Source organism: Cololabis saira, chromosome 6, assembly GCF_033807715.1.
Source record: "Cololabis saira isolate AMF1-May2022 chromosome 6, fColSai1.1, whole genome shotgun sequence".
Lineage (NCBI taxonomy): Eukaryota > Metazoa > Chordata > Actinopteri > Beloniformes > Belonidae > Cololabis > Cololabis saira.
In genome coordinates this window covers 39971218-39994014 of record NC_084592.1, presented here as the reverse complement: position 1 = coordinate 39994014, position 22797 = coordinate 39971218, and the positions used below count along the sequence as shown (strand labels likewise).

General features: G+C 39.9%; 2 protein-coding genes across 4 annotated transcripts in view; one reads left to right on the top strand and one right to left on the bottom strand.

Annotated features, from left to right (window-relative positions):
* Positions 1-1486: 1486 nt before the first annotated feature.
* On the top strand, positions 1487-12352 carry si:ch211-67e16.4 (uncharacterized). Its single transcript, XM_061724103.1, has 10 exons — positions 1487-1673; positions 3640-4175; positions 4252-4398; positions 5149-5381; positions 5865-6005; positions 6092-6179; positions 7776-7981; positions 8076-8162; positions 8395-8473; positions 11364-12352. The coding sequence occupies exons 2-10, from the start codon at positions 3740-3742 to the stop codon at positions 11594-11596; spliced, it is 1650 nt and encodes a 549-aa protein (XP_061580087.1). The 5' UTR covers positions 1487-1673; positions 3640-3739; the 3' UTR covers positions 11597-12352.
* The window catches only part of fer1l6 (fer-1 like family member 6), a 51603-nt gene continuing 40391 nt past the window's right edge, over positions 11586-22797 (bottom strand). For all 3 annotated transcript variants that reach the window (XM_061724101.1, XM_061724100.1, XM_061724102.1), the window contains 7 exons: positions 20881-20969; positions 20708-20806; positions 17467-17587; positions 17271-17391; positions 15226-15383; positions 15049-15149; positions 11586-12661 (listed from right to left, as the gene is read on the bottom strand). In XM_061724101.1, the coding sequence (XP_061580085.1) occupies positions 12481-12661; positions 15049-15149; positions 15226-15383; positions 17271-17391; positions 17467-17587; positions 20708-20806; positions 20881-20969 (870 nt within the window). In that variant the 3' untranslated portion in view covers positions 11586-12480. The remainder of the gene's footprint in view (positions 12662-15048; positions 15150-15225; positions 15384-17270; positions 17392-17466; positions 17588-20707; positions 20807-20880; positions 20970-22797) is intronic.

The window sequence follows — 22797 nt, the reverse complement described above, 5'->3', positions numbered from 1 at the left end:
ATACATTTCTGCTTTTATTTTTAATTATGTTAGTTTTGGTCCTCAATAGTCTCTATCATTCACCAACGATAAACCTTAGATAAAAGATTCAGTTAGACGTTCATGACTGTCTGGTTCAGATCGGCCACCAAACTAGACAGGCACAGACTGCAACGGACAATGAGGTCTGCGGAGAGGATAATTTGGACTAACCTCCCATCTATCCAGGACCTGTACTGGTGCAGGACCAGGAAACGGGCAGGTAGCATCTCTGCAGACCCCTCACACCCAGGGCACAGTCTGTTTGAACTCCTCCCCTCTGGACGGCGCTACAGAGCTCTGTAGGCCAAAACCTCCAGACTCAGAGACAGTTTCTTCCCCCAAGCTGTTGCTCTGATGAACTCTCACAATTAACAGAGTCCCAGATAAATCAATCACTGTGCAATAATAATAATAATAATAATAATATTAATAATAATGGGGGAAAACCGGGGATAAAATAATAATAATAATAATAATAATAATAGTAATAATGGGGGAAAACCGGGGATAAAATATTAATAATAATAATAATAATAATAATAATAATAATAATAATAATAATAATAATAATAATTAATAATAACCAAAACCATATGCTGTAAAAAATTTTGTAACAATGTTTTTGTTTCAATAACCATGTCTACCTCATACTGCTACACCTTTCACTTTTTTTAAGGTATGCCCCGATACCGATACTGGTATCGGTATCGGGGCCGATACTGCTCTCATATACTCGTACTAGCAAAAATTCTCCGATACCACGCACTGATACCACTTCATTGTTGTTGTAGTTACTATAGCAACTGGACCATGGAGGAAAGCCCAGTGTTCTGCCGATTTCTGCTGCTTTGCTGAAAAATGCTACCTAATGGTTTTCTACCTTTGTAGAGCTACAATTTTACTGTATTTTACTCCCTAGCCCAGTTCCCTTTCCGTCCATTTTTACATTGTTCAAGAAATGATGGGCGTGGCAATCAAACTTTGAAAATCGACTGTGCGGGGGCTCAGAACCACAACGTAGCATTTCTCTGCAGGGAGCAAGGATCGGCAGAACACCAGGCGGCTGATTTTGTTTAAAATTGAATTTCGGTTGCAAATTAAACCTGTCTTCCAATTCATTGCATTTTTCATTGCATTTTTAGCCTAGTTATTTTTGTGGTAGAAGTATCGTATCGGCCGGTATTGTCGAGTACACAAATTAAAATACTCGTACTCTGTGTGAAAAAATGGTATCGGGGCATCCCTACTTTTTTTTAAATTGTATATATGTTAATAAGAGCAGTCATTTGCATATTTACTGTACAGTGAGCGAAAATAACTGAGTCAAATTCCCTGTTGTTTGACGTGACTTGGCCAAATAAACATGATTCTGATTCAGTTGTTTTCCCCCCGCAGTAGTGCACCTTTGCACCACCGGGGGGCAGCAGCGAGCCGGCGGCGCTCGGAGCAAAAACAAAGAGACGAAGAAGCCGCTGCTGTTTCCGCTGTTTGTAGCTGCAGGCAGCTCTGCTGCTCAGGAACAAAGATATACATGTACACACGGATCTGGAGGAAACGTAACTATTACCAATAGTGTAGCTCTGTAACTGCTTCGAGGAGAAGGAGGTTTTCAACAACGTTTCAGTTCCACCTGCCTTGAGGAACTTCAGCAGGTACCGGAGCTAACGGGCTAGCAGGACCAGACCTGTGTATTTATGTTACTTTCTGTCATAACATCATCTAGTGTTCCTGTTTATACCAGACAGCCTTTAACATGACAAGCAGCCAGAAAGGTGGTCATTAATCCATGTAGGAGACATTTGTAGTACTCAAATAAAGATAATTGAATCTAATTTTGAAAAAAAAAAACAAACAACCAAATGTTAATCTAAAATAAAATCTTAATTTCACAGTGTAGAGAGAAACGAAGCCTATTTTTACAGAGTTAATACATGTGAAAGTGTCCTGAAGTTCTGGATCTCCTCTATAAAACAGGTGGTAGTTGCGCAGGTTGAATTGACATTTAATGAGCGGTTTCTCCCGAAACGACAACCGGGTTATTGTACAGGACTGTCTCAGAAAACTAGAATATTGTGATTTTCTGTAATGCCATTACAAAAACAAAAATGTCATACATTCTGGATTCATTACAAATTAACTGAAATATTGCAAGCCTTGTATTATTTTAATATTGCTGATCATGGCTTTCAGCTTAAGAAATTCAAATATCCTATCTCAAAAAATTAGAATATTCTGGGAATCTTAATCTTAAACTGTAAGCCATAATCAGCAATATTAAAATAATAAAAGGCTTGCAATATTTCAGTTGATTTCTAATGAATCCAGAATGTATGACGTTTTTGTTTTTTTAATTGCATTACAGAAAATAAAGAACTTTATCATAATATTCTAATTTTCTGAGACAGTCCTGTAGCTGTAATTTGGGAGGATCGATTTTTAAACCTGTTCAAAAACAAAACAACAAAAACTGGATGACAAACTATTGTAAATGTGGGTGTTCAGTATGTAGGTGCAGAGTTGCTCCTTCACAGCAACATTTTCAAGATTACGCCACTTGTTGTTGAAAAATGGTGCAGTCCCTCTTTCTTTGGTCATATCACTCTGTCTCAACTCAAACTCTGCATGTGTTTTCTAAAATCTGTAAAAAACTAATATCGAAAGACCTTTTAGACCAGATGTGTTCCTGCAGTATGCGGGTCTCAGTGAAACGCACAATAGTGCATTCCCACTCTTCCTGTTAATAGGTGATGGGGAGGGCTTGGTAGGTGAAGCGCCAGCTTCATTTCCTGTTAATAGAGAAATGTTAACATAACGATGCTTTCATTTTGTTTATTTTATTCGACATGACTCTTACAAGCCCATTCGTGATAAAGGGAGGAAATGGTTTAGACTTCCTTGTTGCTCTTCGTTTGTCGTCTACACTATCGTCATCTCCTTGTCAGCTTGTCTGGGAACTTTGCCTTAGTGCAGTGTCCCCCTCCCCTTTTAGGTGAAAACAACATAAACAGCTTCAAGTTGCCTCTAAAACAACTTTTGAGGTGCTAGATTTATATAAGTGTTAAATAGGACAACAATGTTGCTATGCAGCTGCTGTATAAAACTATGTATTTTGTTTTCGAGCAGAGATGGGCATTATTAGGTAGAGAGCTTGGGTGCCATGACAACCAGGATGCTTGTAGGAATGTTTTATAAATGCGTGGAACAGGACAGGAAATGACAAAAACTCAAACATCTTGGAACCTGAAATAATTAATTCAAACAGAATAAATACAAAACACATAAAAAGCTAGATGATTAAACCTGATGCTCAGAGCAACCTCTTCAGAGTCTAACGGGAGAAGAAAAAAACGTTGTATTACTACTGTATTACACACACCTTGTTTGATCGGTCTGAGCAGTAAACATGGGAATGAACCGTCTGATTCTTGTCAGTGATTCCTCTGTCCATACAGTGCTAAATGTAAAAAGATAAATAAATTTTTTAAATGTCCTCCTTAATGGAACAAAATGGCAAACCTTGTATTACCGCCTGGAAATTATCCAACTTTCCAACAAGAATCTTTTTTAATGTTTTTTTCCCCCCTTTGTCTTATTTCTCTTCCATGGTTGTATCTCAAGAGTTGGATCGAGTGATGCTCAAGATAAACAATCAAGCTGCCCCTCTAACTTCTTGTGCACGTTGGTAAATCTTTGAAGAACCATCTGCAGCTCCTCTGACATGGATGTGAGCATTGCAGTGTCGCTGATTCGGGGCCAGATGGGCACCGTAGTGGAGCGAGCAGTGAATGTGGCGGTGGAGACGGTGCTGGCTGAGATGCTCAAAGTAGTCGGAGCCAAATTTGAGGAGCTGAAATCTCAGGTGGTGCTGATGAAAAGGGACCTTGTGACGCTGCAGAGAGAGAAGGCTCTAAAAGAGAAAGAGAACGACAACATTCGAGCCAAATTGCGCTACACCGAACTGAAGCTGAAGTACTACCGGCAAGGAGTGGAGGAGGAGCTGCAGCAGAGAGCCTCCTCATCCACTCTAGTCCGCATCCACCCGCCTAACTTCAGTCGATCACAGAGGGCTGAGGCTGGCGCTTCCCCTACCAAGCCCTCCCCATCATGCTCAGCTCAGAGAACTGCTGGCGGAGCACCGACGAGGAGCAGCCAAGGTAAAAACCAGTGAGATTTGCTCCTTTTGCTTGTTGCTCCTCTTCATCAGGTCTCACTTCTTTTTTGTGTCCCTAGTCCCAGAATGCACCTCTTCGCAGAGTGTGAGCGGGCCTGCAGTCAGAGTGCGCTGTCCTTCAGATGTGGCTGACTCAGAGTTGTCTGACCTGGTCCTGCCCGTCACACTGGCTGTGAAGAAACCTGCTGAATGTCAGGACAGCACAGGTGGGGGGCCGGTAATTGTGTGTGTGTGTGTGTGTGTGTGAGATAAGATTATCCAGAGAAAGACGTTTTGTTGCACAAACAAACGAGATAGGGCTGGGCGATATATCGAGATTTTTATATATATCGATATATTTTCAAACGCGATATGGTACGAGACAATATCGTTTATATCAATTTAATTTTTTTTTTTTTTAAGGATTTTGATATAGCTTATTTTGTGACAAATTGACTTGAATGTTTTATTTGAGATTTGCACAAATGTTTTGTTATTTGCACAACTGTCAACCTCAGTGGAAAAGTCTGCCTGTTACTGTCTACATTGTATTAATTGCACAGTGTATTTTAATTTAATTGTTATGCAGGAAAGGGATATTTTGTTATGCAGGAAAGGCATATTTGTTTTATTTTATTCAAGAACCATTTTTATTCTATATATGCAGGCAGTTTACTTTTATTTAATTTGTTTTATACATTTTGATATTGTGAAGACCTCTGTTAATAAATGTACCTGTGTGACATTTGGCACGAGGCTTTGTATTAAAACTGACTGTTTTTTTAAGGGTTTGCCTCAGAAAAAAATGAAGCTAACAGAGATGCTATGCTATAATGCTTTGGGGGAAACCCCAATTATGGCACAGAAAAAATATCGATATATATCCAGTATCGCAATTCAGCTAGAAAATATCGAGATATGACTTTTGGTCCATATCACCCAGCCCTAAAACGAGACCAAACATGTCTTTTGTGCAGTTCCCTTGTGTCAAACAGAGCGAGATGCAGCTCACAGGAAGGATGTGGATCGGGAGGACAAGTGTGAGTGGACCACCGCTGTGCGTCCCAGCACAGATGGCATGAGCGCTGGAGTAGCCCCTCATCCGACTGGCCTGACTCTAGATGCAGGGCATCAGCCAGCTGCAGCATCACGGTCCCCAGATGTCTCGGCTCAGCCGGACAGCTCCAATCCGCCGCCTTCAGCTTTGGAGGTGAAAGCACACATGAAGTCCCCCTACATGTACTGATCTTAGACATCTGAGCTTTTTTTTCTGTAAGATGAGATAAACATTATACTGGTTTAAATTAAGATTTAAAGAAAAATGTTTATTTACTGTGATTGAAGAACCTGTAATTTATACAACGAAAAATACATACAGGAATTTTATACCACATTTTCTACATTAAGAAGAAAAGTAGATGATTTTATCATCAACCGCAGGTATTTAAATCTTCCATCTCCTCTGTATAATCATGTTTTTCTATCAGTCTTTCTTTGCTACTTACATAGATACAAATAAAGAGCAGTAGTTTAGCTGTTATTTAGCCTAATACAGGAAAAAAAAACACCTATGAGGATGACACGGAGAGAAAACCTGACTCACTAATCAGATGTGACTCCGACATCCTCAGCAGTAAACTAGAAGGGGCTGTTTTGATTTCTTACCGCAGTGCTAAAGTGAGATTGTCTGCAGGTGAAGGTTGAGGTGCTGCAGCCGCAAGAGGAAGAGGAGGAGGTGATCTGTATCAAGGAGGAGCCGGAGGAGGAGCAGGAGGTGATGGCCACCCTGCTCCTGGACTGTCGGGTGCAGCAGAGTCGTCTTCCAGAGGCAGAGGTGAGGCCAGACTGCACCGGTAATGTTCGTGTCCTACAGCCGACCATCGTAGAGTCTGAACATCAGACTGCTGTTTGTTCCTGCAGCCTCAAAGGTTGGTCACAGAGTGGTCGAGACCTCTAGCAAGTCAGATAAATCCTAATGCTGCCTTCAGCTCAGCAGGACCGAGCACCTGTAAGTAGATCTGTTTATTCTTTATTTTATTTATCCAATATTTTCTAACCCTCTTTTCCTTCTAACCACAATTTGGGGTCAAAGGTTCAGTGCAGCATTTTTGTGTCTGATTTATTGCTAAAGATAATGTTTGATTATAAGTGATCCTTTTGGTGATCTGATACGTACTATGGAGCGGCAGTGAAATATACCGACTAGACTGTATTTTACTGATAAATGTGTTCCTGACTTGTTTCAGAGTAAACAACAACCAAGAAAGTCAGATGATAATTAAAAAAAAACACGGTTTCTGTGCTATTAAAGCAGCACTATGTAACTTTTCCACCTTAATATAATATTTCCAGAGTCATTGTGATGGTACATCAATTTACAACAGGTTTAATGAACCTCTGTCATGGTCTGGGGTAGTGATGCACCGAAATGAAAATTTGTGGCCGAAACCGAAAATAATAATAAACACTTGGCCGAATACCGAACAATACCGAACATGGTTCTTCGCAGTTTTTCATTTATTTTGCCAATTTTTTCACCATTGCATAAATCAAATAAATTTGATTTAGGCATGCTTTTAAAAGAAAAATATCTTTTACAAAATTACAAGGTAGAAAACATTTGTTGAACATAAAAAACTGAACATTTTTTAATTTCCCTGCATTTCTTAAATATTCCAGCAGACATTATACCAGCAAAGAACAATAACTTAAAATAAATAAATTAACAAAATACATTTTTTGGCCATCTTTGAGCTTACGTTAGGCTTAACTTACATTGTAACATAGGCCTTAAAACAATAAAAATGCATTAAAGCGCTCAGGGTTTTTTATCATTTCAAATGATAAATCAAACTTGTAGTGCTGAAAGACTTTGCAGATGTGCCCCCTCTAGATATTTGAGCAGAACATTCATTGCAAACAGCCATTCTTGTTTTATTCTTTGCCACTCTAAAATACTTCCACACTGCTGACATGTTTGCACCGCACCACTTCACTCCAGGCTCTTCGCTGTTCGATTTCGTCATCTAAACGCACCTGTAATAGATTGATTTATGTTGTTTTGGTTCCACCTGCTGGTGAATGTTAGGTAAAATTCTTATGTGGTTAGTTTTTGGTTGGCCAACGATTTATGTGGTGCGCAACAGTTACGGAGCGGCCAGTCTATTTATATTACAACGCCGTTATTAATTGTTTGTTTTTTTTTCCCACTTATTCCACCGAACACCGAAAGTGTTTTTTTGCCATTTTCGGCCGAACAATTTCGGTTACCGAACAATCGGTGCATCACTAGTCTGGGGGGGTCTGTATCGCCTTCACTGGCACTATGTAACTTTGAGGAGCATGGTAGGAACCCTTCCACACTACTGGTAAAGCACTACCGCTTTTGTCCAAAGGAGCCGCCAAACTCAACAAAAGTTGAAAGTTACGTTGTGCTGCTTTAAGTGTCCGAAATACTTGATGCCTCCACTTAGTCGCTAAGAAATGTCGCATTTATGGAAATTACTTTTTTTAATTTTGAATGAATGTTGCATAAGACACATTAACATCTGGATCAGCACTGAATTGTAGTATTTAAAACGATGTATGTCTGTGGTTTTCCCAGATGCCCTGCCTCAGCTGGCCTCCTTCCTGCCGTCCACGGCAGCCAACCCCCCCGGAGTCTCCCAGCGACAGGCGGCGCGGCCCTGGACCAAAGACCTGAGCATTTACGAGGAATTCAAACTGCGCAGGAACGAGCTCCGCAGGCGAAACCTGAACAGACGCAGAGAGCTGGAAAAATCCCTCCCTCAACCGCTGCTGGCAGATCTAGTGAGTCGACCTGAAAACGCGCGGGACGGAAGCGCTCGTCACATTCTGTTAAAAACACGTGTGACGTGATAACGATGTTGATGATGTTCTGAAGGTGCGAGAGCGTCGGGAAAAGACCAGACTGAGGGTGGCCAGGTGGAGGGCAAAGAGGAAACTGCAGGCTTGTCTGAACCAGGCTCAGGTCAGTGATTACGTGTTTACAGCTGATAATCAGGATCACTGCATGATTTAGTTCTGAATTACTGACATCTGAGCTGCTCCTGACCCACCTCACAACTACTCGCAGAGTCTTCTCAAGTATTTCTTTCTACATGCATGAGACTTTTTTTCACCCCCACAAATACGTTTTTTTGATTCAGTTAAACTTCCTTGATATCCTCTGATGATATATCTTTTGTCTTGTCCGTCATCAGGCTCATGGTGGCGTTGCAGGTCTCTCTCAAGCTGGTTTTCCTGCCAGCAGTCAGCCTCAGCAACTCAGAGTTCCTTGTGGTAAGATGAGACCAGACACACGTACAACCCACTTCTGGCTTTTAAGTGGTCTCCTTCCTCTCGTACACAGCTCACAAACCCAGACAGCACCGAGGGTGTTTGCTGATACAGTAGTGCTGGGCGGTATGACCAAAAATTTATATCACAGTATTTTTCAAAATTATATCGGTTTCACGGTATATCAGGGTTTTTTTTTTTTTGTGGTGTTAACCACATTTTCTAATGATTTGGAAAGGAATTGCTGCAGTAAATTGGCTTAGAATGGCCTATTTTACTGTCATGAGGAGGAAATATTGTAGAAAAACATTAATGTCCACACTAGTATAAATATAGGTTTGCATGGCCTCACAAAATGATGCTGTTTACAATGAGGTGGCAGCACTTATGATTCTAGTGAAGTGAAGGAATCAGAATGCATGACAGTTGTAGTCAAAATACAGAACCCTTTTATTTATCAAAATTTGCAAACAACGTTGCAGAGAAGTGGGGAGCGGTAGCGACGTCTGCTTGTAGCTTAGCTCTGTGCTTTTCGTATAAATTGGGGATTGCTGTTTGACTAAAATATTTTCGACGTGTTTTTCTACGGTACTAAGTGGTACCATGTCTTTGGCTAGGTGGACCGTGATCGCATTTGTAATCTCAATCCACCGTTTGCTCTTTTTATCACAACGTCAAAAAGTCGTCTTTTTTTTAAAGCTAAAGAATTTCCACACAGCCGACACGGCTCCTCTTTTCGGAACAAGTTCCCCTGTGTCATGTTCTGGAACAGTTGTGGGACTTTCGTTTTCAGCCATCTTCACCCACATGTGTCCGCTGTAAACAATGCAACTGCTAAACAGTCCCCTCACAAACAGTGTCCAGCGGCGCTACGTTCCGCCGCGCGGCGTTCCCAACATTGTGTGCGCTACTGTACATACTCACCGGTATTACGGTATATGAAAAATTCACATCATAAGAAAAATAAACACCGGTATTCGGTATGAACCGGTATACCGCCCAGCACTATGATACAGTCAGTAATAAAACTGGGTAAATGTGCACCCACTTTGTATATTGTTTCATAATTTCAGTGTTTGAAAATCACGTAAGTCTTCCTGCTTTGATCTGACCTCTAAAGATCAGAGTCCTGCTCGGATCAGAAATGTGTTGCAGCCCCTTATTTAGACGACCTGTGAGAAGAGTCTGCAGCTAAATATATACAAATACATACATACACACAGTGGGGAGAACAAGTATTTAAATGTCAGCTGCTGATGTTGAACGTTTTCCCAGTTGCAAAGCCTGTAGATGTCTGTAATTTTTACCAGAGGTACTCTTCATCTGTGAGTGACGGAATCTAAAACAAAAATCCAGAAAATCACTTTGTATGATTTTTAAATAATTAATTTGCATTTTATTGCATGACAAGTATTTGATCACATGTCAACCAGTAAGAATTCCGGCTCTCACAGACCTGTTAGTTCTTCTTTAAGAAGCCCTCCTGTTCTCCACTCACTACCTGTATTAACTGCACCTGTTTGAACTGGTTACCTGTATAAAAGACACCTAGTGTTCACAAACTCAAACAAACTCCAACCACTCTACAATGGCCAAGACCATAGAACTCTTTAAGGACATCAGGGATAGAATATTAGACCTGCACAAGACTGGCCCTTTTGCACTAGTATCACTTCTCCTCGGTTCTACCCGCCACGGCCCCGTTTTGCGCTTTTGCATTCGGGCTGAGACGGGCAGAGCCGCTCCAAGCCGATACTATTTCTGTAACCATTCTGGCCAGGTTCTATCTCAGGGCTGAGCAGGGACTATTTCCGACGTCACAACCCTCCGCGCCAGTGATTGGTCGGGGGGCGGGGCCGGCAGACGTTTGAATCAGGAAGCGGGAGTCAGAGCGAGAGCGACCCGCGGCTCGCGGCGATTTTATTATAAAGCGCAAACGTCTGTTTGGTGATCCAACTCTGAGGTGCAGATGTTCATAAACCTGGTGACTGAGGAGAGAATTAAAAAAGGGATGTAGACGGGCTGTTTTACTCTCAGCTGCTCGCGGCAAGTGGGAATCATGACATTATGTGGTAATCTGCTTGTTCACAGGTGTAAGATTATAAAGCAATTATGGGGGATTTGGGAGTGGAAAGTGAATATCTACTTCTCACCGTCTCGTTTTTTCTTCTGTTATCTGTAAAGAAAGGATGAATATGCATTTCTAAATGCAGTCTGTCGCTACAAGGTTGAAATGTTCTGAGGCATTCAGACTTATTTGCGACCACAGTTCACCGTGATGCTGACATACCAGTAGGTCAACTCAGCAGGCTTTTAGAAAACGTGATCAATTTCAGAGGACTGTCTTGTGGCTCTTGTGTCAACTGATGTGAATTAGCTGAACACTGATGTAGATTAGCGGGAATGGTGTGAGCTGACCAGCAGTTTGGAGAACTGTGATATTGTTTATTTTTTATAAGATGTTTCTCTCAGAACCGTGTTGGTCATTGTGCAGGGTTTCCGTGGGGTTTTAAAAAGTGATAAATGAAAATTGCCAAATTTAAGGCCATTAAAAGTGTTAAATTCACTGTCAGGTGTTATTTTTTTAAAATTGGTATTATTTTTTACCTTTTACATTTTAATCAGTCTATTTCATTGTCATTCACAAAGTGAAATAAATGTGAAACATCTGGTCAACATCAATGAGTCTATAAATCTGTTCTGTATAGTGTTCTATAGGTCAAAATCTGTATTAATGTTAAAAGGTCCGTGATTAACACTTAATGTTGTGACAGTTTTTTAAAAAAATCTGAAGGTAGTGAAAAAGGTATTAAATTGGTATTAAATTTAACATGAGGATTGCTGTATAAACCCTGTTGTGGGTTTTACTCATCAGTGGTTTCTTGTGTTTCAGCCTCCAGCAACCAGCATGGACAGAACCTGGTGGCCTCTCAGTCCAGCAGCTTCCTCAGCAACATGTCTGCCATGCTGCCCCTCATGCCCTCGTCTTCTTCCTCCTCCGTGCTCCTGCTAGCTCCCAACAGGGCTCCACACGAGCACGCTGTAACGTCGTCCTCCTCCTCGTATCCTCAGGTCAGCCTGTCGCAGCAGGGCATCACGCTGACCGACCCCGACACGTTGCAGTGAACTCAACACAGATCCAGCTCATTGAGTGACAGAAGAGCTCACTGGAGCTTTATTTAGCACACAACTTAACATTTCAGTCCATTTTCCTCCAATTTACAAGCACTTTATTCCCACATTTATGTCTTGACAAAAAAAAAAAAAAGCACCATTTTTACTTTGCTGTGAAAAACATGGACGTTATCTTTTCTGTATGTCTTCAGTATCGATGTTATGAAGTTCCATATTTAAAATATTAATCTGTAAATATGATCTTCAGGGTTCACATGGTTCATTTTAAAGTGACAGGTCAGAGGCCCCATCCAGTTACGTTGCTTTCTCTTTGTGGGATTTCTTGCACCGTCACCTTCTTGCTGCCGTTTCAGGAGGGGGGAACCCACAGATTCACCTCTTGAGATGCTGTGTATGAGTGAGTTTAAAACTCAGCACATATTTTGGGATTTTACGAGCAGCTCATCACAAACACAATCAATCCCACATGCAGGAATGCAACACATCTGGAAGAAGAGATGGCCAACCCTAAGCCCCTTCTTTGACTCTTGTGGAGTCGAAACATGTTCAAGACTGACCAGTAACACGGATGTGAAACGGGGCTCGTCAAGTTCTGCTCAGTTATAACGACTGCAGTTAAGACTTTCATCGTGTCAATAACCTGAAACAAGTTTGTTTTTTGTTTCCAAAACTACACGTTACTGACTATTGTAGCCTATTTCCTTTTTTTGTCAACGATTTCCATTAAAAAAAAAAATGTGAAAAGTGCCCCATGTCTCAGCCCTTCTGTTCCTATTCATGTGAAAGAAAAAGTACTGAAAATTGGTGTTCTTGTTTGCGTGTGAGCTGGAAGACGTGTGGTTTTAAAAGATGACATGTCCATTGTGCTCCGTCTGTTAGCCTGTTAAGATCTTCTGAGAGATGGCTCCTGGCAGCGTGTAGAACAGCAGGGCGAGGAAGAGCGCCGTGACGAGCAGGAGGAAGCCAATGATGATGTACTTCTTGTAGTTTCGCCACACCAGGTGGAAGAAACACTTGAATGGATTGACAAACCAGGAGAAGGAGGTATCTGGACGGCTGGGGGGCAGGAAGAGGCAAATACAGCAGCTGTTAGAACGTTTTTACATCAGTCTTTAGCAGTACTCGAGTTGTAAAAAGAAATCAGGGGGGATGGTGGATTTCATCATATGGGGACAGATAATTTGTGCTGATTACAAATAATATAATATATTACAAATAATAGCACTGACCAAAACACCTGCAAAAATACTGCAGGAATGACATAGCAGCAGTTAAATGCAGCCTTCTGTAAGCTTTAAATATCCACTGGATTTACATCAAGTACATCAAAACACAATAAAAAACAGTTTTCTGAACTTATCAATATGACTCTGTCCTTCACAGGATAAGTAAAATGGATCACTGCAAAAACTCAAAATCGTAACAAGAATATTTGTCTTATTTCTAGTTAAAATGTCTCATTTTAGTAAAAAAATCTCATTACACTTAAAACAAGAATCATCACTGGAAAAAACAACAATTTTCACCTGTTTCAAGTAGATTTTCACTTGAAATAAGTAGAAAAATCTACCAGTGGAACCAGTTTTTTTTTGCTTGTAATAAGAAGATAAAATCTTGTCCCACTGGCAGATTTTCCTACTTATTTAAAGTGAAAATGTACTTGAAACAGGTAAAAATTGGTCAAATAAGTTATTTTTCTGGTGATGACTCTAAATGTTTAAATAGCAGTAAAACCACATTCATTGATGAAATGATATAAGGGATGGAAAGGGGGGGGTGGCAGTTTTACAGGGGGGATGATTTTGGCCGTTTTTACTTCAAGGGGGATGCCATCCCCCCTCATCTCGAGTACTGGTCTTTAGCCACCCAAGCCTGTTCAGGGCTGTTCCAGGGCCTGTGGTGAAAGTACGTTCATCTTTGGTACATTTAATTAGTTTATTATCACTCCACATAACCTCATTTTTGTCAGCCTGGTTACTTAAAATGCATCCTAAGAAATCTGATGACTGAGGACACTTTGAAGGAGGTCTGTAAATTGACAGATAAGGTCCAATAAACTGATGTAGTCAGCTGAGGCGTATACTCATGTTTCTTCACAAAGGCTGGATTTCTTGGCACACCCTGGTTTTGGCAAGTGAAAATTCTGCTTGTTTATTTGCATATAGAGGAGGAAGATAGGATCCCATCCCTCAAGATGCCCTTAACATCAACACATTTTAATGCCAGGTGTAAACGTATGGAGCCAAATCAAGGCCAAAAGTTTTGCTAATTTGAAAATAAAATTTGAACCTGAAAATTCTTTTTTACAGTTTCAATTTAATTTTTTTCAGTATCAGATCTTTTTTTCAGTTTCAAATATTTTTATTTCAGTTTCAAATCTTTTTTTTTTTCAGTTTCACGTCTTTTTTTTCAAGTTTCACGTCTTTTTTTTTCTGTTTCAAATTTTTTTTTCAGGTTCAGACTTTTGGCCCCGATCTGGCGTGGGGGGCGTGGCATCAACTGAGAGGGGCGTGGCATCATGAGTGACAGCAGAATAGAGAAGGCGGGGGACGTTCCTCAGTCATGTTGCCTTCAGGAAACGTAGGTTGCAGAAGTTATCAGTAGAAGTATGATTCAACAATACACCATATTCACGTGATTGGCAGTGTAAAAAACAGATATTAGTGACACATTTCTGTTTAAAAAGCTGTTTTAGACCGTACTTGGCACCAATCGCAGTATAAAAGCAATAAACTATGCCAGACTGTACAGTTCAACAGACACTTTAAAGTTTGACATTTCCCACTTCCATATACTACCAAGTACGATCTAAAACACCTTTTTAAACAGAAATGTGTCACTAATATCAGTTTTTTCCACTGCCAATCACGTGAATATGGTGTATATACAGTGTTGAATCATACTTCTACTGATAACTTCTGCAACCTACGTTTCCTGAAGGCAACATGACTGAGGAACGTCCCCCGCCTTCTCTGTTATGCTGTCACTCATGATGCCACGCCCCTCTCCGTTGATGCCACGCCCCCCACGCCAGATCGGGGCCAAAAGTCTGAAACTGAAAAAAAAGACGTGAAACTGAAAAAAAAGATTTGAAACTGAAAAAAAGATTTGAAACTGAAATAAAAAGATTTGAAACTGAAAAAAAGATCTGATACTGAAAAAAATAAAATTGAAACTGTAAAAAATAATTTTCAGGTTCAAATTTTATTTTCAAATTAGCAAAACTTTTGGCCTTGATTTGGCTCCATATAAACGTATATGCTAGGCTCTCGTGTCAGGGGTTTTCCGGACCCATATTAATGCAAAGAACACTGATATGCTTTGCAGAAGTTTACACTGTGGAGACAAAATTCTGACTTTACGGGCTTAGTGTAAATGCACAGCCAGAGAGTGGAGATGGGAGTCCAGACAACGTGTTTCTGACTCTGTTTGCGTAACCTTACTTTGGTTTTGGCAGCGGCTCTGGCTCTTTGCGAGCTCGGCCCACAGGATTCTTGTCAGCCTCCTCAGCCGTCACAAGGTGGAACTCTGCCTCCACCTTCCCCTGCAGGATCAACGAATGTCCATCATCTGTGATCTTTCACGTTAGTTTCTACTGCATGATATCCGTGTGTTTGTACCGTGAGCTCGCCAGACTTGCTGAAAGGCCACCAGCCTCGGGCCCTCTTCTGCTGGAAGATGGAGATTCTCTCCATCGTGTCCGTCAGCAAGTCCGCCTTACATGACTTGGCTGTTTTTGCTCCGTGAGGGAATCCGTGAAGGTCCAACTCCAATGTGCCTGCAATCACAAACACACATGTGAGAAGAAGTGATGCACACCCGGGGCGTCAACAGGTTTCAAGGACATGGGGGGCTTAGCCCCCAAGAGATGAATAGGACGTGTCAACGTAGTTAGGAGCACATTTCACAAACAGATACAGTATGTATTGCAAAGGAAAGACAGAAAAAAATAAGAAATAAAGAATAGAAAAATAAACATGGTGTGACAGACTTCACTAAAATATTATATATATATATATATATATATATATATATATATATATATATATATATATATATATATATATATATATATCTATATATATATATATATATATATATATATATATCTATATATATATATATATATATATATATATATATATATATCTATATCAAGATCTGTAATTGTGACAACCTATTGGTTGAAAACTTGAATATCAATTATTGATACACATTTCTTGTTTGTGATTAATTTAAGAGACTTAAAAAAAACAATTTCAATACCCTTCAAAAACAGCTTAAATAATGGGGTTAAATTTGGAAATGCACTTTTATGAATATGGAATTTACCTAAATAAAATATAGAGGTTGACAATAGTGCAAATTGTTTTCTCTTTGAAGTTCAAAGTAAGTAATAACATTTTTCGCTTCCATGTTGATTTTATATGTTGTTTTGCACAGTATGTAGTTCTCAAATTATTTCCCAAATGTAATATGAGCAACCATAGAACAGGTGAGTTACACTTTCAGGTTCAGTTTTACAAAAGGTACACTTGTTATCAATATCACAAAATCTTGAAATATATGTGTCATATGGATATATGTTATGTAGTATTTTTAAGTGTATTTCTCTGATTTTATTTGTGAAACAAAATCTAAAATCTAAACACCTTATGCCAATTAATATTTACAAAAAGAGCTTTCAAGAAAAACGTCCCTCCTGGTGTCATTTTTCTTGCATTATAAAAACATTCTCTAATATGTTTATTAGTAAATGTTTTAATCAAGATGTCAATACCATTTATAGAAAGGACATTCTGTCTTTTGTAGCTTTTCATTAACTCTACGTATGTCCATTTCTGCTGCTGCTCTCTGCCTGGCTCGTGACGTGAACGTCCAGCTGTGACTGTGCAGGGAGCTTGAAGGTGCAGCTGATGTTCAGTAATGTGGCTGTTCTCTAGATCAGTGGTTCTCAAATGGGGGTACGCGTACCCCTGGGGGTACGTGAGATTTTAAAATATACATATATTTAAAAAGTAGCATCCATGCAAAAATCGTTTAAAAATTAATATTTCATAAATAATTGAGGAAAATATAAGTCTAAATTCATAAAATGAATTTTATCTTCAGGAGTAGGCTATTCAACTTATTATTCTAAAGCCGCACCAGGATGGTTCCACCTAACCTGTCAAATGCCACCTGGCTTCACCTGTAAATCACTTGGAATCACTTGGAGTCGTTGAAGCGTAGTAGCAATATTTTTATGTTTAATAAATCACTTACTGATGGCACAGTGCTTTGTTTTAGGTCTTTTTTTACAACCAAAAGTGCTTTGCGCTGGTTAGGGGGTACTTGGCTGAAAAAATATTTCACAGGGGGTACATCACTGAAAAAAGGTTGAGGACCACTGCTCTAGATCAACAAGATTGCATAACTAAGCGCTGATGGGGCTCTCCACCTTACACAGTGAAGTCAGGGGAAACCAAATGATATGTGATCATATTTAAGTGAATAATGACAGGTTATATTATTATTTATTTAAACTCATATTCCTGCGTGTATTGAATTTGTCTGCACTTTTTTGTTAAAAAAAAAAATATATATATATATATATAGATAGTATATTTAGGGGGGCTTCAGCCCCCCTAAAATAAGCCTAAGGACACCAATGATGCACACCCACCGAGGAAGTCATCTGAAGAAAGCGTCTCGAAGTCCCAGACCTGCAGGATGAGGATGGCGGGGAGCTTCTGCTCCGTTTTGTCCAGAGAGAAGATGCTCTCCCTCTTCTCCACCACCACAACCTGTGAGAGGGAGAAGTACCGACTGCATGAACATGTTAACGTTTTCAGGGTTGTGTCCGTGCGGTATGTGCGTACCTTCTCAGCAGGCAGGTAGCTGAAGGGAAACACAAAGCGCCAGTTGAAGTTTCCTTCTCCAGTCAGAGAGTTGTAGTGTACGTCTGTCTCCTGGCGGTCATCCTCTAAACCTTTCAGCCAGCTTCAGGGAAGAAAACAGCGTGTTGTGTGGCTGCAGTAAAACTTCGACAGAATGAGGAATGCAGCTGAAAATGAGGCATTAAAACAAACAATATTGAAACAGTCTGGAAGCCGAGGATCAGCAAGGCTTTGACTGCCACCCGTGACATGGACGACCCCCTCCTGCCAGTGCTGAGCTCTCAGGAGGGTGTGTTGGAAGCCACATATAGATTATATTAAGCAGAAATTGTCTAAATCTATTGGTATAATTTACAAAACAAGGGATCTGTTGGATAAAAAATGTCTGCACATACTGTATTTCTCTCTTATCATGCCATACATGTCATATTGTGTGGAGGTTAGGGGGAATACGTATAGAACTTATATAGACCCTATAGTTAAACTCCAGAAAAGAGCTGTAAGAATAATAAATAAGGTTTCTTATCGTGACACTACTAATAAATTATTTGTAGAGTCATGCATATTAAAATTCATAGATATTGTATATTTAAAAACATTAGAAATTTTGTTTCGAGTTAAGAATAATAGCCTTCCTGCTTGTTTTCAGCATTTCTTTAAATTAAGAGAAACAAATTATAATTTAAGAAGGCTGTGGGTCTTTGAAAGATGTCGTGTGAGGACTAATGTTAAATATAGATGTGTTTCATTTTTGGGAGTCAAATTATGGAATCAACTTAGTGATGAAGTGAAACTGTGTAAATCTCTGTTGAATTTTAAAAAAATATTGAAAAGTAAAATAATTAAGGATTACAATGCTAAATGATTGGAGTATAATTTGGTTAAGCAGAACAATTTAAAGGGAAATTTCTCTTTTTGTTTCTTTTCATATTGCAGATAATCTGGGTTTTCTGTTGGAAAGTACAGGGTAGGCAAATATAAGCTTTGGCTTCAGCCTATTCCTTTTTCGGCTACAGAGTTTATTATTATTTTTTGTGTGAAACTGATGAGTGTAAACTTGTATGAAAGTGTTTTGTCATTTACACACACACAGTTTGAATTGCAAATAATGTAATGTAACCGAAATAAACAATTCATTCATTCATTCAATTCATTCATTCATTCATTCAATACACCGAGCTGCAGTTTAAGCAAGTCCCCCTTTCTTACTGGTCCATCTGCACGTGTAAACTAACGTTTATTCTCTCATTTTGCAAGTCTGTGGGTCAGTTTGCTCTTTTGTGGGATCATGAGGTTGAAAGGAAACAGCCAGAAAAAAAACGTTTCACAGTTAGTTAAGTTAATTCATCAGCAACAGATCGGTGTGATTGGGTATAAAAACAGCATCTTAGAGAGGCAGAGTCCCAAAGTTGGGCAGAAAACTCTGATAACAGGGGTAAAGTCACAGGGAGGGAGGTGGGGTACAACTGGAAAGGTCACTGAGACAAATAATCCCGCATGCTCACACTCACTCCTGCAGACTATTTAGAATCACCAGTTCACCTAAGATGTTCATTTTTGAACCGTGGGAGGGAAGATGGAGCGTGGGATCGATAGGCGGATCGGTGCGGCGTCCGCAGTAGGGCTGTTCGATTAATCGATTTTAAATCGTAATCGCGATTATGTAATTAGAACGATGTTAAAACGTGAAAATCGTAAAATCGATTTTTCAAAAAAAAAATAATATTTAAAAATTTTTTTTTTTTTTTTTTTTTTTACCTTGTCTGCACACATATTAATGATTGATACCATATTAATGATTGATGGAAATACCTCTCAATACCTGCGACAAGTGCCCCATGGGAGAGGCTCGTTAGTGTAGGAGGGGGCGTTGTAACATGCCACCGGGCATCCCTCAAGCCAGATGCAGTAGACCAGCTCGTGTTCCTTGCAAAAAACTTGCAAATGTGAATAGCAAATGTAATGAGTGACATTACACACCTCTACCTCCTTCATGGGTTGCATTATTATTTAGCATGCAAAGACCCAGTTTAGTTTAATTAGAAAATTTCTTGTTTTATTTAATTGGAAATATAACTTACTGTATGTTTGCAAGTGCTGATTTGCTGATTTTTTTTTTCCAGAGATAAAACTTTATATTTTATTATATTTTTTAAAACTTTTTTTCACCTTTTTTTACAGAGTTTTGCACTTTATTCATTCATTTTTGGTTTAATAAGAGCAAAGTTTGCACTTAAAGCCCAATGGTGCAAATGTTCAATAAAAAAACAGCATATTTGAAATCATTTCTTTGCCTTTTGTCAATTCACAAAATAATCATAATCGAAAATTGTATTTTGAGAGAAAAAAATCGAGATTTTATTTTTGGGCAAAATCGAACAGCCCTAGTCCGCAGTGATGCGGACTCTGCATCGGTCTGTTATGGTGAAGAAGGACCTGAACCCAAAGGCAAAGCTCTCCATTTACCAGTTTATCTGCCTTCCTACCATCAACTATGGTCACGAGCAGTAGGTAGTGAGTGAAAGAACAAGACCGCGGATACAAGCGGCAGAAATGAGTTTCCTCCCCAGGCGGTCCGAGCTCTCTGAGAGAGTGAGAAGCTCGGTTATTCGGGAGGGGCTGAGAGCAGAGCTGCTGCTCCTCCCTATGGAGAGGAGCCAGACGAAGTGACTCCAGCATCAGGGGAGCACTCAGTCCTGGTGAGGTTTTCTGGTCACGTCCCACTCGGAGGAGACCCGGGCAAGACCAAGGACACCCTGGTGGGACTATGTCTCTCAGCTAGCCTGGGAACGCCGTGGGATTCCCCCAGAAGAGCAGGACGAAGAGGCCGGGGAGAAGGAAGTCTGGGTTTCCCTGCTTTGGCTACTGCCCCTGTGACCCAACCAATAAGTGGAGGGATGGGAGGAAACTGGAGCAGCTGGAGGAAGCACACAGGAATGTGGAAAAGAAAGGAGCTCCACACACAAGGAACCTCCACAAGTAACATGAACCGTAATGTCGTTTTGCAACATTGCTAAACATCAATCCGCCTCGCTGATCATAAAATCTCACAGAGAACAATGCATCAATGCATCCAATGAAGGCAACAAGTACCAGCCTGGGCAGGTACTTGCAGGAAAACAATCTGTGTACGTCAGAAGAATGAGGTACTCAGAGTTGAGGAACAATAACAACAATAATTCAGTAGACTCCACAATACACCACTGATCATTTATGTTATTACCCTTTGACGTAAATGTCGCTGGACTGCTGCCCCGTCAGGAAGTTGCTGTCTGCCAGAATGACGTCCTCTGTGTTCCAGATGATAATACGGAGCTCGTACCTAAATAAACACAAACATTTGGATGTAACATGCAATAAAACAATATAAGCTGTGGTAAGACAGCCGAGTCTCACCCTTTTGGTTTCCGAGGTGAAATGTCCACTGATGGTCCTGGATGTGGCAGGTCCATGGGGAACATGTCTATCCACATCTGGACCTGGCCCTACATGCATGCACGCACACACACACACACACACACACGCACACACATACATGCCTGCATGACCTCAGATGTAGGAATGGGCGATATTTTACCGTTCACGATAAACCGTCAAAAAAATTCCCCACGGTAAGAATTTTGTCATCTTGCGGTAAAAATGATAAATTCCCGTTGATGACGTAAGGAAGGAAATGAGCAAGAAAGAAAGAAAGAAAGAAAGAAAGAAAGAAAGAAAGAAAGAAAGAAAGAAATGAGCCTGAAAGAAAGAAAGAAAGAAAGAAAGAAAGAAAGAAATGAGCCTGAAAGAAAGAAAGAAAGAAAGAAAGAAAGAAATGAGCCTGAAAGAAAGAAAGAAAGAAAGAAAGAAATGAGCCTGAAAGAAAGAAAGAAAGAAAGAAAGAAATGAGCCTGAAAGAAAGAAAGAAAGAAATGAGCCTGAAAGAAAGAAATGAGCCTGAAAGAAATGAGCCTGAAAGAAAGAAAGAAAGAAATGAGCCTGAAAGAAATGAGCCTGAAAGAAAGAAAGAAAGAAATGAGCCTGAAAGAAATGAGCCTGAAAGAAATGAGCCTGAAAGAAAGAAAGAAAGAAAGAAAGAAAGAAAGAAAGAAAGAAAGAAAGAAAGAAAGAAAGAAAGAAAGAAAGAAAGAAAGAAAGAAAGAAAGAAAGAAAGAAAGAAAGAAAGAAAGAAAGAAAGAAAGAAAGAAAGAAAGAAAGAAAGAAAGAAAGAAAGAAAGAAAGAAAGAAAGAAAGAAAGAAAGAAAGAAAGAAAGAAAAATTCTGGTTGATGAGTTTTTTGTGTAACATATAGATTATAGTTAAAAAGGTGGAGTTGAATTGGTATTTTTTTATCGTCATTTTTATTGTTATCGGGATGAATGCCAGAAATTATCGTGATACATTTTTTAGTCCATACCGCCCATCCCTACTCAGATGACAGTACATCATATTACACTAACTTCCTGAACTACTTAAACCAAACACTTCCAGCGTTGGGAATCCTGATTCTCTGAGTGTGATCATGGGAACACACGTAGTTCCTCACAACACCCATTAGCGGCTGTAGCACAGACACATGCATTCATTTCTTTTTAGTAGTTCATATCAGCTTTTTTTTTTTTTTTTTTTTTTTTTTTTAAAGATTTTTTTGGGCTCTAGTGGCCCTTTATTCAAGCTGCAGATATGAAAGGGCTAGAGAGAGAGAGATCGGGGATGACATGCAGCAAAGGTGCGCAGGCCGGGATTCGAACCTGCGACCACTGCAGGAGGACTGTAGCCTCAGTATATGAACCGCTGCTTAACCCACTGCACCTGAGCGGCCCAGTTCATATCAGTTTTAAATATTTTTTTACAGTTTGTGTCATATGAGGTAAAGGAAAACATACTTTAAAATATACTGGTCAATAGGAATGGGCGATATTTTACCGTTCACGATATACCGTCAAAAAAATTCCTCACGATAAGAATTTGTATCTCACGGTAAAAACGATAAATTCCCATTGATGTTTTTGTGTAAAAATGATTTATGGTTCTGTGTTAAATCCACGCACAACGTACGTGAAGGAAGGAAGGAAGGAAGGAAGGAAGGAAGGAAGGAAGGAAGGAAGGAAGGAAGGAAGGAAGGAAGGAAGGAAGGAGAGAAAACAAGGAAGGAAGGAAGGAAGGAAGGGGAAAAAAGGAAGGAAGGAAGGAAGGAAGGAAGGAAGGAAGGAAGGAGAGAAAACAAGGAAGGAAGGAAGGAAGGAAGGAAGGAAGGAAGGAAGGAAGGAAGGAAGGAAGGAGAGAAAACAAGGAAGGAAGGAAGGAAGGAAGGAAGGAAGGAAGGGGAAAAAA

Excerpts from the sequence above, each read along its gene's own strand:
- si:ch211-67e16.4 (XM_061724103.1), top strand. The coding sequence starts at position 3,740 with ATGGATGTGAGCATTGCAGTGTCGCTGATTCGGGGCCAGATGGGCACC. Across the intron at positions 4,176-4,251 it reads ACCGACGAGGAGCAGCCAAG|TCCCAGAATGCACCTCTTCG; the intron begins GTAAAAACCAGT and ends TTGTGTCCCTAG. Across the intron at positions 5,382-5,864 it reads CGCCGCCTTCAGCTTTGGAG|GTGAAGGTTGAGGTGCTGCA; the intron begins GTGAAAGCACAC and ends GATTGTCTGCAG.